This window comes from Episyrphus balteatus, chromosome 2 (genome assembly GCF_945859705.1).
Source record: "Episyrphus balteatus chromosome 2, idEpiBalt1.1, whole genome shotgun sequence".
In the NCBI taxonomy this organism is placed as follows: Eukaryota; Metazoa; Arthropoda; class Insecta; order Diptera; family Syrphidae; genus Episyrphus; species Episyrphus balteatus.
The window spans coordinates 116,157,939-116,172,375 of record NC_079135.1 but is presented as its reverse complement, the minus strand read 5'-3'; the positions used below and the strand labels follow the sequence as shown (position 1 = coordinate 116,172,375).

The 14,437-nt window shown below is 31.6% G+C and overlaps 1 protein-coding gene across 3 annotated transcripts in view; it reads left to right on the top strand.

Annotated features, from left to right (window-relative positions):
• LOC129910570 (tyrosine-protein phosphatase 10D-like) overlaps positions 1 to 14,437 on the top strand; it is a 141,816-nt gene that overhangs the window by 107,007 nt on the left and 20,372 nt on the right. For all 3 annotated transcript variants that reach the window (XM_055987995.1, XM_055987996.1, XM_055987994.1), the window contains exon 2: positions 7,832 to 8,078. In XM_055987995.1, the coding sequence (XP_055843970.1) occupies positions 7,832 to 8,078 (247 nt within the window). The remainder of the gene's footprint in view (positions 1 to 7,831; positions 8,079 to 14,437) is intronic.

Below are 14,437 nucleotides of genomic sequence, written 5' to 3'. Positions count from 1 at the left end.
AAATTTCCTAAAAAGTTATTAAGCACATTGTGCAATTTTATAATAAATTTACTGTTTCACCCAAAAAACTCCTTCGTTTCATGGTGGTGAGCAGAGCATAGTGCTGCTGTTTCTAAAAACAAAACTTTCCCTAACAAAACTTCAATTCATTTTGCTGCATTAAGGAGTTCCGCTATAATCCAATCCTTTCCTACGGTTATATGGATGTGTATATGGTTATAGCGTTTTGCCATGCCCTTCAACATTTCAACACTTCAACAACTACTATAAAACCTATTTTCCCTCCTTCTCTGTGGGCTATAATTCTATTAGAAGCAGTGCAGCAGAATAGTTTCCGAGTTTCTCTTGGCCAGAAATTATGGGCCTCTTTGTTCTTTCATTGTGTGTCGCTGTAAATTACATTACCATGTTTTAAAAATTTAAATTATAGACATAGTCAGCTTTAATAGAAAAAAAATTAACAAAAAAAAAAAATACCGTTGTGCACCCAGATAAAAGGATAATAAAAGAGGATACAGTAAAGCTTTTCGTTCTATCTGACAGTTGAATGGGAAATTTTCAATTTTAATAAAAAAAAAAATCCAACGAAAATAATATAAATCCATATCTCGCGCCACAGTGGGACAGTGGGTATGGTAAATTTCGAACCGCACCAAAGCTATTTTTCATTTCCTCCCCTGCTCACACCACTCTCACCCTCATCACCCCATCTCTAGATCCTGTTATTTCGTTCAATTAATCTGTTATGGTGCAACAAAAGTTTATGCACTTCTCTCTCGTGGTGGTGGCACATCAGAAAGAGGACATTGTACCACATTTTTGGGGGAGCGGGGGGGTTGGCCAGACTATTATTATTTTGTGGGCACCCCTCCTCCCTCGGGGCTTGATGGAAAAGTGCATGAATATGAGTGCTTTAGTGCATTGTGCCTGCAGTCGAACAATATAATTGGATCATCCATCATGGTTCACATTTTGTCAGGATTCGCGGCAAGCTTTTGATAGATATGCAATGATGAACATGGGAGAGCTATAAACAGGAAATGGCATATCGGGTTCCCTTTTCTGTTTGTGTGTGTGTTGTGAAGGAGTTGAAAGAGACAGTTATTGAACTGCTTGAAATTAGGTTTCCGTTGTTGCTTGGCTGTGATGGTGGATGCGGTCTAGGATGTGTTGTGGTTTCATTTTCAAAAAATAAATTTATCGTTGAATTGTGTAACTGACAATATTAAAGTTGAGTTTTTTTATTTCTCAAAGTCAAAAGATGTAAAACCAACTGTTTTTTGTCTTCTATTGTTGAGTTGATATTTCAATACTACTTTTTTTAAATTTTACAAAATGTAAAGGAAGTGCTGCGATTCCGACCAATTTTGTTTTTCAGAAATAATAACACCTCCCTGGGCATCAAAATTTTTTTAATATCTCCTATACGTAGGGTGGACAAACGAAGATTTTTGGAATACGTATAGAACTCGAGGTGGACAAACTACAGAAATTTTTGAAAAAGAGTAATTTTTGGGGATTTAATGAGACTTTGAATTTTTCAGTACAAATTTGTTTTTTAAATATCTTCTAAACGTAGGGTGGACAAACTATAATTTTTTATTTGTATCAATTTCTCGAGGTAGACGAACGAATTCCGTTTGAATTTTTGAAAAAAAAGTGATTTTTGGAGATTTTAGGGACTCTGAAATTTTCAGTAGGTGCACTGTGGTGTATGCGTATTTTTTTTGGAAAATTTGTTTTTTTTTTGAATACATATCTCCTAAACGTAGGGTGGACAAACGATGATTTTTGTTTTTATTTCACGAGGTGGACAAACGATGGCCGTTTGAATTTTTGAAAAAAAAAAATAATTTTTGGGTATTTTAGAAAAAACGAAATTTTGTATAAGAGTTGCTATAAAAAAATTCTTTTTGCAATTTGTTTTTTGAATTGCTCCTAAACGGGGGAGTGGGATTGGAGAAACGATAATCGGCCGTATTCTGCTATTCGATTCACGTGAAAGTCTAAAATAAAAAGCGTTTAAATGGGGGTTAAAAATAAATTTAAACAATTTTTTTTTTTTCTTTAAAATTTAAAAAACAAACGGGAACAACGTTTTGCTCTCAAAATTTAGCGTTTTTTCAAAGCCATGTTGACGTGGTAAAGGAAGGAAATCTTTCGATTCTTTCGTGAATCAAACAGCAGAACACGGGTGAATATTTATTGGACAAATATGGACAAACGAATTAGACAAATTTGGTTCAAAAATTTTGAGGTCGCAGTACTGGCTTCACGGAGCTTCTACAGTATAAGTTTCATTCATCTATCTATTAAAACAAAGAAGATATAATCAATTAAATCAACTATACTAAAGAAGTTTGCACTTCAAAAATCGTACTTTTTTGTTTCCATTTAAACATGCCTTGATTTATTGAAATAAAGACATGGTTCCGTGATAGATAAAGCCATAACAGCTTTATGTGAATAATTAAAAAATACTTTTGCTATTTTTTTTTTTTTTAATTTTAGATTTCAGTAAAAAGTATAATTAAAGAGCAATCAATTTTAAATAGAAACTTCAAAAAAATAAACGATTGCATTCCACATGTGAACCGTTCACACCTTAAATAAACATTACACGATATTTTCCCAAACATGTGTTCAGTAAAATTATTTATTTATTTACATTTCACCTGTGCTTAATACACACAATATCAAAACAAAACAGTTTTTTTTTTTGTTAGAAAAACAAAATAAGGTTAATGCACTACAAAACGCATAAACAAATGAAACTAACTGTGTAAAAATCGACTCCCAACTGTGGGCGCACCCACATAAAAATGCCAAACAATCCCCCTATAGTCTACCAAACTTATAGCCTAAAGACATGAATGTTTAATTTAATTTTCGTTTACAATTCAGAACAAAAATTGGGGAAAAAACAACAACAACAAAAAAAAAACAGACAAACCCTCGCCACTCTTCACATCATTTTGCAGAGAGCACATTTTAAAATTCAATATTCATTCTTCCACATGACAGCCAGGCCCAATCGACTTGAAATTTCAAAAATCAACGAGTATTCTCGAAAGCACTCTCCACTCTGATGATTCGATGTCGTACGTACGTTATAGAGTGCTTGTGGTGCAACCACAAGTGCTCAATGTGTACGCTGCATCAGTTCTAGGTATGTTTGTGTATCGCACTTTTAAGTGAAAGTTAATGTTTGACATATTGTGTTTTTCTGCCTCACTCTACTACATTCTGTTTCCACCATTAGAGAGACCCATCGTGTCGGTTCGGTCGTAGTCGTCGCATCATTTCACAAAACCAGTGTGAGCAGCTCTTTTCAATTTGGTTAATCAGCCATGAGTGAGTTTCCGTAAGAGGAGACGAGACATAATGGCGACGACATTCAGAGGCAATCACAATAACAACAACAAAAAATCATAAGCTAGATCACAAACAGAAGTGTTTCAGTAGAAAAAGCAAGCAAAATGATTAGAAACTTGCCATGTTGCTGGCTTCACTGAAATGATGCCGCGCTGTCAATTCAAATTAATTTACTTAATTATTTGCTGTCTTTTATGTCAAGTCAATGTCTCAGTTTCAGTGTTTTTGTTGTTGGAAGTTTTACTTTCAATTTCTCTGACACATTGACTGTCAACAAGTTTAAAATAAAATTTAAAAAAAAAACTGAAATGACACTTGAGCGACTCTTAAAATGAAACTTTATGGCGTTTTCGATTGGCAGTCCGGAAGCGTCCGGAATCATTCTGAAAAAATTTTATTCACACAAAACTGTCAGTTTTGTACGAATAAAACGTACGAATAAAATCGAAAACGCCATTACTTAACTTCTGTCTCAAAATGCAATCATTTTAAATGATACTCAACAAATCTTATTGTTTGTTTGTTTTTTTATTTTATTTCTTTTGAAGTCTTTGCAAACAAACCGAACTTTTATTTTTATAAGTTCCGTTTTGGTGACAGGTAAAAGAGTGATACTTATTAAAGTTTTAACTGACAAAGAGAATGATTGAGAATGTGGTTTTAAATCTTCGGAATCTTTTTTTAATGACTCATCAATGGCTTGAACAGAAACTATAAACTGAATAAAGTTGGTATGAGTCATGTTAAAAATAAAGAAAAACAAATGTTAACAACACACATATCCAAACAATATGGCACTTAAACTACGAGGGACTTGTAGTAGCACATAAATTCATTATGAAATCATCTCAAATTACTTTATTTTCAATTAAAGTAGACAATAAAAGTAAAACACTTTCATTAAACACACCCTCTCTTTGTTATTATTACATGTTATTTTATTTGAGTTCAATGCTGAATGGGAGTATTTAACAAGAAATTGAAAGTAAACAATTGAACAATTAAATAAAAAAAAAATACAAAATTACACAATTTATTAAAAGAGTTTATGAAAGACATAAAGGTTATATAGAATGCTTTTAAATTTTGACTTTTGAATATTTAGATAGTGTCAAAAGTTTGACGTTTGTGTCTGTCAAAATTTTGGCCAGATTGATGATTTGGTTATTAGGGTAAGTTAATAGCCATACGAACTTTAGTTATAATTTCAAAAGAATTACATAAATACAAAAAAATTGTTACGAGTATAGCCTTTAACTTTTTCAAAAATCTCAGTCGAACAGGGTTGCCGCAACCGATTTTTATCATTATTTTTTTTTTGTTTATAGAATTAAAATACAATTTAATTTAATTTTTTTGAAGTAGGTACACTGGAGTATAAGTTTAACTTTATGCTTCGAGACAGTTATGTCGGGTTAAAGTTTTTGTGTTTCGGGAGATTCCCTAGAGTGTGGAAATTAAGTTAACGGTTACGGTACCTAACAATATGGTCAAATGGAAAGCTTGATTTTCTCAAAAACGGCTCTTACGAGTTTGATTTAAAAAAAAAACTGTATGAAGAAGAAGAAAACGTAAACAAGAATTTGTTTTTGTTTTATGGACATCAAATTGAAAAAACTGTATGATTAAGGCCCAATTCTTTAAATAGGTATAAAAAAAATATTTTATGGACAATTTATTACGGTTTCTGGAATAGAACCGTTTTCACGATTTTTAACTTTATCGAAAATGACTTAACCGATTTAAACGAATATTTTGTATAAAAAAGCGACTGAGTTTCAAAAAGCAGTTTTTAAAAGCAGTGAAATCTTTAAAAACATACAAAATTTTTACCGTTCTCCCGGTTCAGTGCTCAGTGGAAGAGCAGAGTGATTGAGAGCAGTTATCGCAATAGCAACCTCAGCTCTGGTTAGAATAGGCTAGAGATGATAAAATTGAAATCGGTTTATTTGAAAATTAAGGATATGTTAATTTCTCACAAAAAAAAAAGAAACCAACGAAGTCCGCTTAGAAAGCGTGTAAATTGAATTGATTGTGAGTTCGGATCGTAAAAAGAACTTCCGATTTAGGAAAATGACGTATTTTTAGAATAATAACATTTTTTGCTATATAGTCCTGAATAAGGGTGTAATCATGCCATAAACGTCGACACAATATTAAACAACAACAAAACAGACTTAGGCCCAATTTATTCACATTTCATTAAATTTAAAGTCGCCATTTAGAAAGGGAAATTTCAAAATATGTATGCGGTTTGACAGATTTTTCTCTTTCAATGGTGACTTTAAATATAATAGAGAGTGAATAAATTGGGCCTTAGAACACGCTTAAAGCTTAAAGGATCATAATTTTTTTTATAGAACTAAGTAAAAAAAGTTTGGTCTACAATGTTTCAGGAAGGTATCATTAAGCTCCTGCCAGTCAAACTTTTCTGTTTTCAAAATCTACAACAAACTTTTGAGAAACTGTGTTAGATATTAATTCAATTTTAAAGTGAAAAGTAAACTGGTTTGAAAAGGAATTTAAATATCAATGTCACTTTCCATCAATAAATTTTCAAAGAAATAGTGTTTTTTTGTACATTGTATCTAAAACTTAAAAACAAGCCAACTCCTACGATAACACTTAACATATTTAATCACCTTTCACAACGCATTTCCTGCAAAAAAAAGTCCGCATCATCATCAATTACTCTATACTTTCCATTCAAATATAACGGAAATATCTTATACCTACCAGTACGGACTTCAGGAAATTATATATATCCGCCTCCTCCGTTTATATATTCATCCTTGACTATAATAATTTTAATATGCTTATCATATACTGCATCCAATCAACTTCTCTAGGCAGGTCTTCTATATCTATAGGATACCTACGACTACGTCCAACACCCACTTTGTCGCCTAATAAATCCACCACAACCAACTCCACCTATCTCTGTTGTGTATAAGCCTACACCTTGTCCCCAAACTAGAGACTCTCTATGAAGTATACGCACTCATTTAGCATTCATACAACTTGTCCAGGAAAACAAATCAACTGTCATGCTAATTGCATTCATTAGTAGAAACGACTTTTGCATTCGATTTGTCTACATAGGCAGAGCCAGCCAGCAGTAGAGATTGTATTAAATCCGCTTACCAATTCGAATCACTCGCCATCATCATCATCATCGTAGTGTGTCCCACCTGCCTTCACCATCAACTCAGATAAGGCAAAGTCAATACCAACACTTTGAAAAGAAGTTCAATTCTGTTGGAGTAAATAAAACGATAAAAGCTTTATTGATGATTTTTATTCTGTCTTTTTTTCGCAACCATTTGCCTTCATCATCTCTGCAAAAGTGCAATTAATTTGATAGCAGTCTCTTTTTTAAATGAAAATGTCATCTGCTAAGTCACGGAATAACGCGTTCATGTTGCTCTGTGTACACTTCGGGAAATGGGAGAGTGAGAATTCCCGCATTGCCTGTGGGAGTTTATAGTATTACAAGTTCGTTGTAAACGTTTGTGTCTTCCTTAACAAGGGCAGGTATTCTCATCCCTCTACTACCTGCAGTTGTTACATTTTACCTAGCTCTTGGGTTTGTTTATTTTAATTAGCTGTCCTTGTGGAATTCGATGGGGGTTAAGTTTGTTAAACTTTGTTACAAAACTAAAATTACACTTTAAGCTACATGGGTAATTGAAAACCCATTTAGTCCTCTAAGTCTTCTTCTTTAGTCAGCCAGATAGCAGGCTGCTGCCGCATACTCATCTTTCATACAAACTTAAGCACATCATTTTAAGAAAATCCACTCCATTACTAGAGTCTGCTTCGTGCCTCGCATTGGGCGCCATCTATATAAGGGTACCTCTAGAGATGTCGCACTTGGAAAAAGTAAAGTATAGACTATAAAGTGTATGTGCATTAAACCTATAAAACTACTCTTCTTTTTTCACCCCCTCTCTCTCCCTCTCTTTCGGTTTAAAAAACCCTCTCCTTGGCTTTTATCCTTGTCTCTTAATGTAAAATGAATATTTCATGATATTCAAATCGACATATATCCTCTATCTATCGAGGCGTTCGTTGTGCATCTGTATGAAATAAACGTTCGGAAATGGAAGTGAAGCTTGAAGGGGAGAAGAGAGAAAGAGAGAAGTAAGTGTCATCGTTGTCTGTAAAGTTTTTATAGAGACAAACGACATCGTCGTTGACGTAGCATTGAATTCCTGCCAATAGATGGAACTGTTCGTTCGAATAATACAGAGAGAGAAACAGGAAAAAAAATAATATAATATCCTTGAATCGATATCTCGTTGATGGTTTTTTCCTGTTGGTTTTTTTGTTTTTTAGTTCTGTTTGTTTCCTTTTTCCATTTTTAACTTCCTGATTTGTCCAGAACTTCATATGATTGGATTTTCTCTTTTTTTGTTCACAATTTGTTTTTTTTTTTTTCTCTTATTTTTTTCAGACTGCACGAGCTGCTGATTTAGTGATTGAGATTCCAGGCAATTTGGGACAGGAAGACTCATTCTACCGTTTGGATTATAGTCCTCCCTTTGGCTATCCCGAAGCAAATACGACAATCGCATCAAGGGATGTCGGCGATGAGATACAATTCTCTCATGGGCTTCCCGGTACAACATATAACTTTTGGTTATACTATACAAATTCAACGCATCACGATTGGTTAACGTGGACAGTGACCATCACAACGGGTAAGTTTTGTTTTTTTAAAGTTATTTTTTAATTTATAAAATAAAAAAGAGAGAGCGATTTAAAGCCTTAATTATTCTTGTTAAATAAAATAAAATGCACGACTGGGGCCGCACGTACTTGCTCTTGCAGTTCAAAGCACTTTTATGTTAGCTTACTTGTAGGTTATTAGAGCTGCCTCTATATAAATTTTTAAGAAATTTGGTTGATGTAGAAGAAGAGCCGGCATGGAGGCCAAATGTTAGTTAAATAAATTTTTTTTTTATTTGACTTGACTTTTTTGAGAAAAACTAAAAACGCAGTTTTACTGCAATTACTTTGAATATTACGTATGCAAAATTTTATCAAAATCCTTAGAGCCATTTTTGAGAAAATTGCAATAACTCCATAATAATGTACGGGAAGAGCCGACATCCGCGATTTAAAAAATTTAAAGACCATATTTCCACTATCCCTATTTTTTGAGAAAAACTAAAAACGCAGTTATGTTAGAACTATATACAGCATTACGTGTGCTAAATTTAATCGAAATCGTTAGAGCCGTTTTCGAGAAAATTGCAATTACTCGAAAATTTTGTATGGGAGGTATGCGTTCTAAGCGAGATATTAAAAAACAAAAAAAAACCAACCTTGGAAAGTACGAAAAAAACATCCATACCAAATTTCAAGAAAATCCGTCCACTCGTTTAGGCTGTAGCTACTTGTACAGATGGACGCACGGACGCACCGACGCACCGACGCACAGACCGACGGACGTCATGACGAAACCCACTTTTTTGGGCTTCTCCATCATCGTAATGTTAGTTTTGATTAAAACCTCGAATTTTTTTTTTTACACGAAACCAATACTTGCCCTATTGAGCAAGTAAAAAACAACTCTTAAATTGGATGGATTGAGAAGAGAGCATGGCAAATATTGACATTAAAAAAGATCAAAAGTTGTACATAAATGAATATGTTTTTTTTTTGTTTTTGTTGGTGTTATGTCGACTACTACTCACTCATGTAGGGATTAATTGGGAAATCGAGCGTGTCGGAATTTTTTGATACTTTAATTAAATGAAACCTGTGAAATATAGGGCGGGCTTGATTTTTTTTTTCTTTTTTTCGGAAGAGATTTTTAATTATGTTATGAAATGCTGCCGTTATTTATATCATAAAATTATAATTAGTTATTTGTTTACAATCATGATGCCGGGCGTTGATATTTTAAATTTGTTGTTTAAAAGAACATTAAAGACATCAATGATTGTTTAATTTCTCCGCTAAAGCTTTTGGGAAAACAGAAACAAAATTGCGATACACTTTTAAAAGTTATTTTTGGCTATGTGAAGTTGGCACCCCCAAATGCAAATTTTTTTAAACCTGTCTGGTTTGATTGCCAAAGGTAGGCCCAGGAAAAACCAACATTTGTTTTTCACCTCAAAAATCACAAAAAAGAATATTTTTTAATCAAATTACATCAGTTTTTTTCGATTGCCAACCCTTTGTTACAAAATTATTTCAAATAAACATTTTTCAAATTACCAACCTCTTAAAAATCAAAATTTTAACAAAAAAAAAAACGGTTATTCTTATCAAAAAATTTTCAAAAAAAATTGTAGACCAGATTATTATATATAAAAACTGTTTTAACACTTTTTTTCCAAAGACCCACTGTTTCTTAGGTATAACGATTCATAAATTTAAAGTTGAGTAGTAATCGTCATAATCAGGCCTATTCCGAAAAAAAAACGCCCAACTGAAAAGTTCCTGAAATTTCATAATTTTTTTAGCTTGAATTTCGTTCTTCAATGGTTAAGAATATGGAGAAAGCACCATTTTACCATTTTCACCATTTTTTTTTAGTAGAGGTACTATGTAGTATATAAAACCAAATTTGAAGCTAAGTTAGACCTGTGATTACCTACTTGAAAAAGGTCAAATTTTCCGAGTATTTGTTTTTTTTTTTATTTTAAGCAACTGACTGATTTTAAGTAACTGACGTCCTTTACTTTGACGGACACTTTTGGCGGAATCAAAAAAAATGTATCTCATTAATTGTAGCTAATTAAATGCTAATTTGTTGCGCAAACCAAAAATTTGTAGCTCGCATAGTTTTTGAATTATTGAATTTCCCGGAATTTTGAATATCAAAAAAAGTGTTCAAGCTACAAAAATCAAATTAATGTAATTGAAAAGCATTTAAAAAGCTACAAATTTGGAGGTCAACTCATTAATTTCAATAATTTCAGATTTTGTCCGCTAAATTCAGACTTATTTTAGCGGCAAATTCAATAATTCAAAAACTATGCGAGCTACAAATTTTTGGTTTGCGCAACAAATTAGCATTTAATTAGCTACAGTTAATGAGATACATTTTTTTTTATTCTGCCACAAAGTGTCCGCCAAAGAAAGGGACGTCATACATCGAAGATATGGACTCTTTTGGTCCTTAATTCATCTTTTTTGCAAATTAAAAGTTTTTGCCATTTTCTTGGAAGTATTTTTATTTATTAACATTTAGTTTGGCCCAGTTATTCGCTTTTAATAAAATTCTAGATTGTAAAATTCAGAAACCAAGATGTGCTGGTTTTTTCATGCACATCAACAAGTTACTTCCTCATACAAAAAAATAATAACAATTTCAAATGAAAGTAGCTCTAATAGTGCGTCAAGCTCTCTTTTGTCCCTATAAACGTTACAATCCTCTTAGGTTCTTCCCGAGCGAGAACGAAACAAAAAAAACCTCTATAGCATCCTCAACGTTTATCCGCACTAAACGATGTTAATTGCTGTCAACAACAGCAACAACAACAAAAACCTCAATAGTTTTGACCTCGTTCAACAGGAAATAACTCCTTTTTGCTTATATTTCATATTTACCCACATGCGAGGACGAAAGAGCCCTTCATTCCAGAGAGTTTACATTTAAAACACTCTCTAATTGAATAATCCTCCCCTGGGAGTTCCCCAGCAGCCAGCCATCAGGCTGCAAAGTAGTAGTATTATAATTTCTTATATTGCAAAAGAGTGTGTATAGTTTTTAGCTTGTTCAAAAAAAATTAACATACAAACTTAACATGCATAATAGCATTTATGTGCGGTGCGTTGTCGTTTATGTCGTCCTATAGTGCCTCCAAGTATTGAGGACACTTTTGTAAATTTTATTTTACCCCTAAAACATATTAAACAAAGAAAACAGAGAAAAAATAAACTATTTATAAGAGGAGCTAAGACGGAAGGAGATCCTTATAAGAAGCTTCCTAATGAAATTTTCATAAATAGTTGTCGTGTTATAACAATGAACATTCTTTAACCTTTCATTAGAGCCGAACAAGGGGAAGGAATTCACTCTACAGAAGTCGGTTTACCATTCTATACGATATTTCCATATTCGTTTTATTGCGGATTAGGATTGATGTTAAGCTATAAACTTTATCCTTCCCGAGTCCCGACCTACAACGAAGAAAAAAAGTCCTTCAATAGAAAAAAAAATAATAATAATGATGACGATGATTGTAATTATTTTGAAATCTTGACAAGAATCCACTTGAGTGAGAATTTTCTTTTCTTAGATTGAAGCCATAGTGCACACGGGTAAAGGTATAAAACTCCTTATCCGATAATAATTCAAATCCACCCAATGACCTACTTCGTTTTATAGAGTGGAATAATAGGGATAGCTTGGTTGGGATTGATACCTGGAGGAAAATAATTGAATTGATAGAGTTTCCCCGGTTGGTTTGTATAGAATAAAAAGTTATAAAATGGAACAAGGAAGACAGCTAGGGAGGACTCCTAGAAATGTTTTATTCAATCTTGAGAGTGAATTAATTAGAATATATATAACATTGACGTTGAAAACAAATGTTGTCTACTTCGGTATTAATATTTTAAGACGATAAAAAAGTATAAAGAATCAGAAAACCTTGTCTTCTTGTAGATAAAGATGTTATGTCACTAAAAAAGCCTTTTAAAATGTCCTAACCTGTTAAATACAATCAGAATCAGCCATAACAAATTTCGCAGACAGAAAAACTTCGACAAGAATGTACGGTCTAAAACTAAAACATTTGAAGGGTCCGGCGAAAAACGGCACATGTCCACTTCTAGTCAAAAATATACTGAGCACTATCTGATAACATTTATTTACTTTAAGAAAACAAATTTACGCCTTGGCTAAAAAAATAAATTCATGATAAATTGTATGGAGAACAAAATTTGAAATTGCGTTTTTTCGCGGAATAAGTTGGAATGTACATTTCCCCAGCCCGGAGCTATTGCAAAAGTAATAAAAAAAATATGTCAAAGTTTTGTACGTTTCCGAAGTACGGAAATTTTTTTAAATTGTATCAAAATTTAAAAAAAAGATTCTACAATCAAAACCGAGTTTTGTAAGACCTTATATAAAAAGTTATGGCTAATTTTAATTTACGCCGCGCCGGGTACATTTAGAGTGCCAAGTGCCAAAAATTAAAAAAAAAAAAATATTAGCAGCATGAGAGTCAGGCATGGAAAAGTCGATACAATTGTATAGAATTCGATACAAATGGGTTTGCTCGAGTACAAAAATACAATTTGTCTAAATTCGATACAATTTTTTAATCTGTGTTTTCAAAATTCTTTTTCAATATAAGATTTCAAAAAAAGAGGAAATCAAAAGTACTAAAACACGACAGATCCATTTGTTCAATAGTGGAGTAACTAAAGCTCAAAAATTGGCAATATTAGGGAAACCGGCCGAACAGCTTAGATGCTGATGATCTTTTTTTTCAAACGTCGGTAATTAAAAATACTTTAAAGTCTATAGATTAAAAATTGCCGGTGTTGCCTTTTTGTTTTTTTAAATTTAATTGAAGATTTTTGTTTAAAAAAAAATTTTTTTTCAAAAATTTTTCTTAAATTTCATAAATTAATTGATGCCAAAAGATTGTCTAGGAAATTCATTTGCATGCATTTATTTTCAAATTTGTTTGGCCACATTTATTATGATTTGAAATTATAAAAGGAAATGTCAATATGTATTACGGTTAATGACAAAAATTAAAAAGTTTTGCATTGTCGAAGAACTTTTTTTAATAGAAGTTTTGAAAAAAAATTTTACTTATTGTCTTTTTAAAGTTCAACATCTAAATATAAAATTATTTTTTATTCATTTAATAACCCTTAATGTTGAAAGTTAAATAGCAAAAATTTAAAGTTCTTATTTACCAAAGTCTTTGAGAAAATTAATTATTTCAATGCAAAAATTCAGTTTTTATCAAAAAAAAACCCATTGAAATTGAAGTAATTTTGAATTATTTTTTCAAAAGTGTTATATATATTACCTTTTCTGCTTCGGAATTCCACTGATATTATTTATGGTCAAAAATTTTTTTAAAATAAATTTAAATTTTATTGGAAAAAATTTGGAAAAAAGTCATTTTAAATTTTTGTAATAACATTTTTTTTTTAAATTCTGAGTTTGAGGACCGTTTTTTTTTTCAAAAACTCTTAATTAAATTTAGTGCATTTAAATTTAAGAGATAAGAATGAGGTTCTGGCTTTGTATATTGTAAGTTGCCGGTTTTTTCAAAATATTTTTTTTGTGTTTGAAGTCAGATTGTGAGAAAATTGCATTTATCGCTTGAACGATGGTAGATTGTCCCTTACTCCCTTTTATTTTTTTCCCTTAAATTACCTAGAGAATCTTTTGCTATCATTTGTTTTATGAAATTTAAGCAAAAAAAATGGTTTTGTTAAAAAAAATCTAATTTTAATTTTAAAAAAACAATACGGCAACATCGGCAATTTTTATTCTATAGACTTTAAAGTATTTTTAATTACCTACGTTTGAAAAAAAAATTCGTCAAAATCAGAGCTGTTCGGCCGGGTTCCCTAATAATTTGCTTTACTAAAGTACAATAGTAGTAAATAATAGTACTAAAAATATGCATTGGGCAATGCTATATAAAATACATTCCACAATTGAGCAACTTCTTTAAACTTAATAAATTGATGATTGATTTGTACAAATCGGCTGTACGATAGGTCTTATGACTAAAATAAAACATTATAACGATTTATACTTTTAAACAAAGTGGTTGTGTTTTTATTTTCAAAGTCTTTTTATCAACTTTTTTTATACAAAATTTTAAGAAAACTATTAAGAGTGATTAAACACTACTAAAAGTTTTAATTTTGTTTCAGATTTTTTGGACCAAAATAAATGTTACTATTTAAGAGTGACTTGTTTTTTGAAAATATTTATAAAATTGATCAATTTGTCCTATTTTTTTTTTTTTTTTGACATTCATCAGCAAATATTGTAAATGCTGTTCGAATTAGAGATTTATAAAGTCGAAATGCAAAACCCTGAATTCACTCTCTTATAAATTCA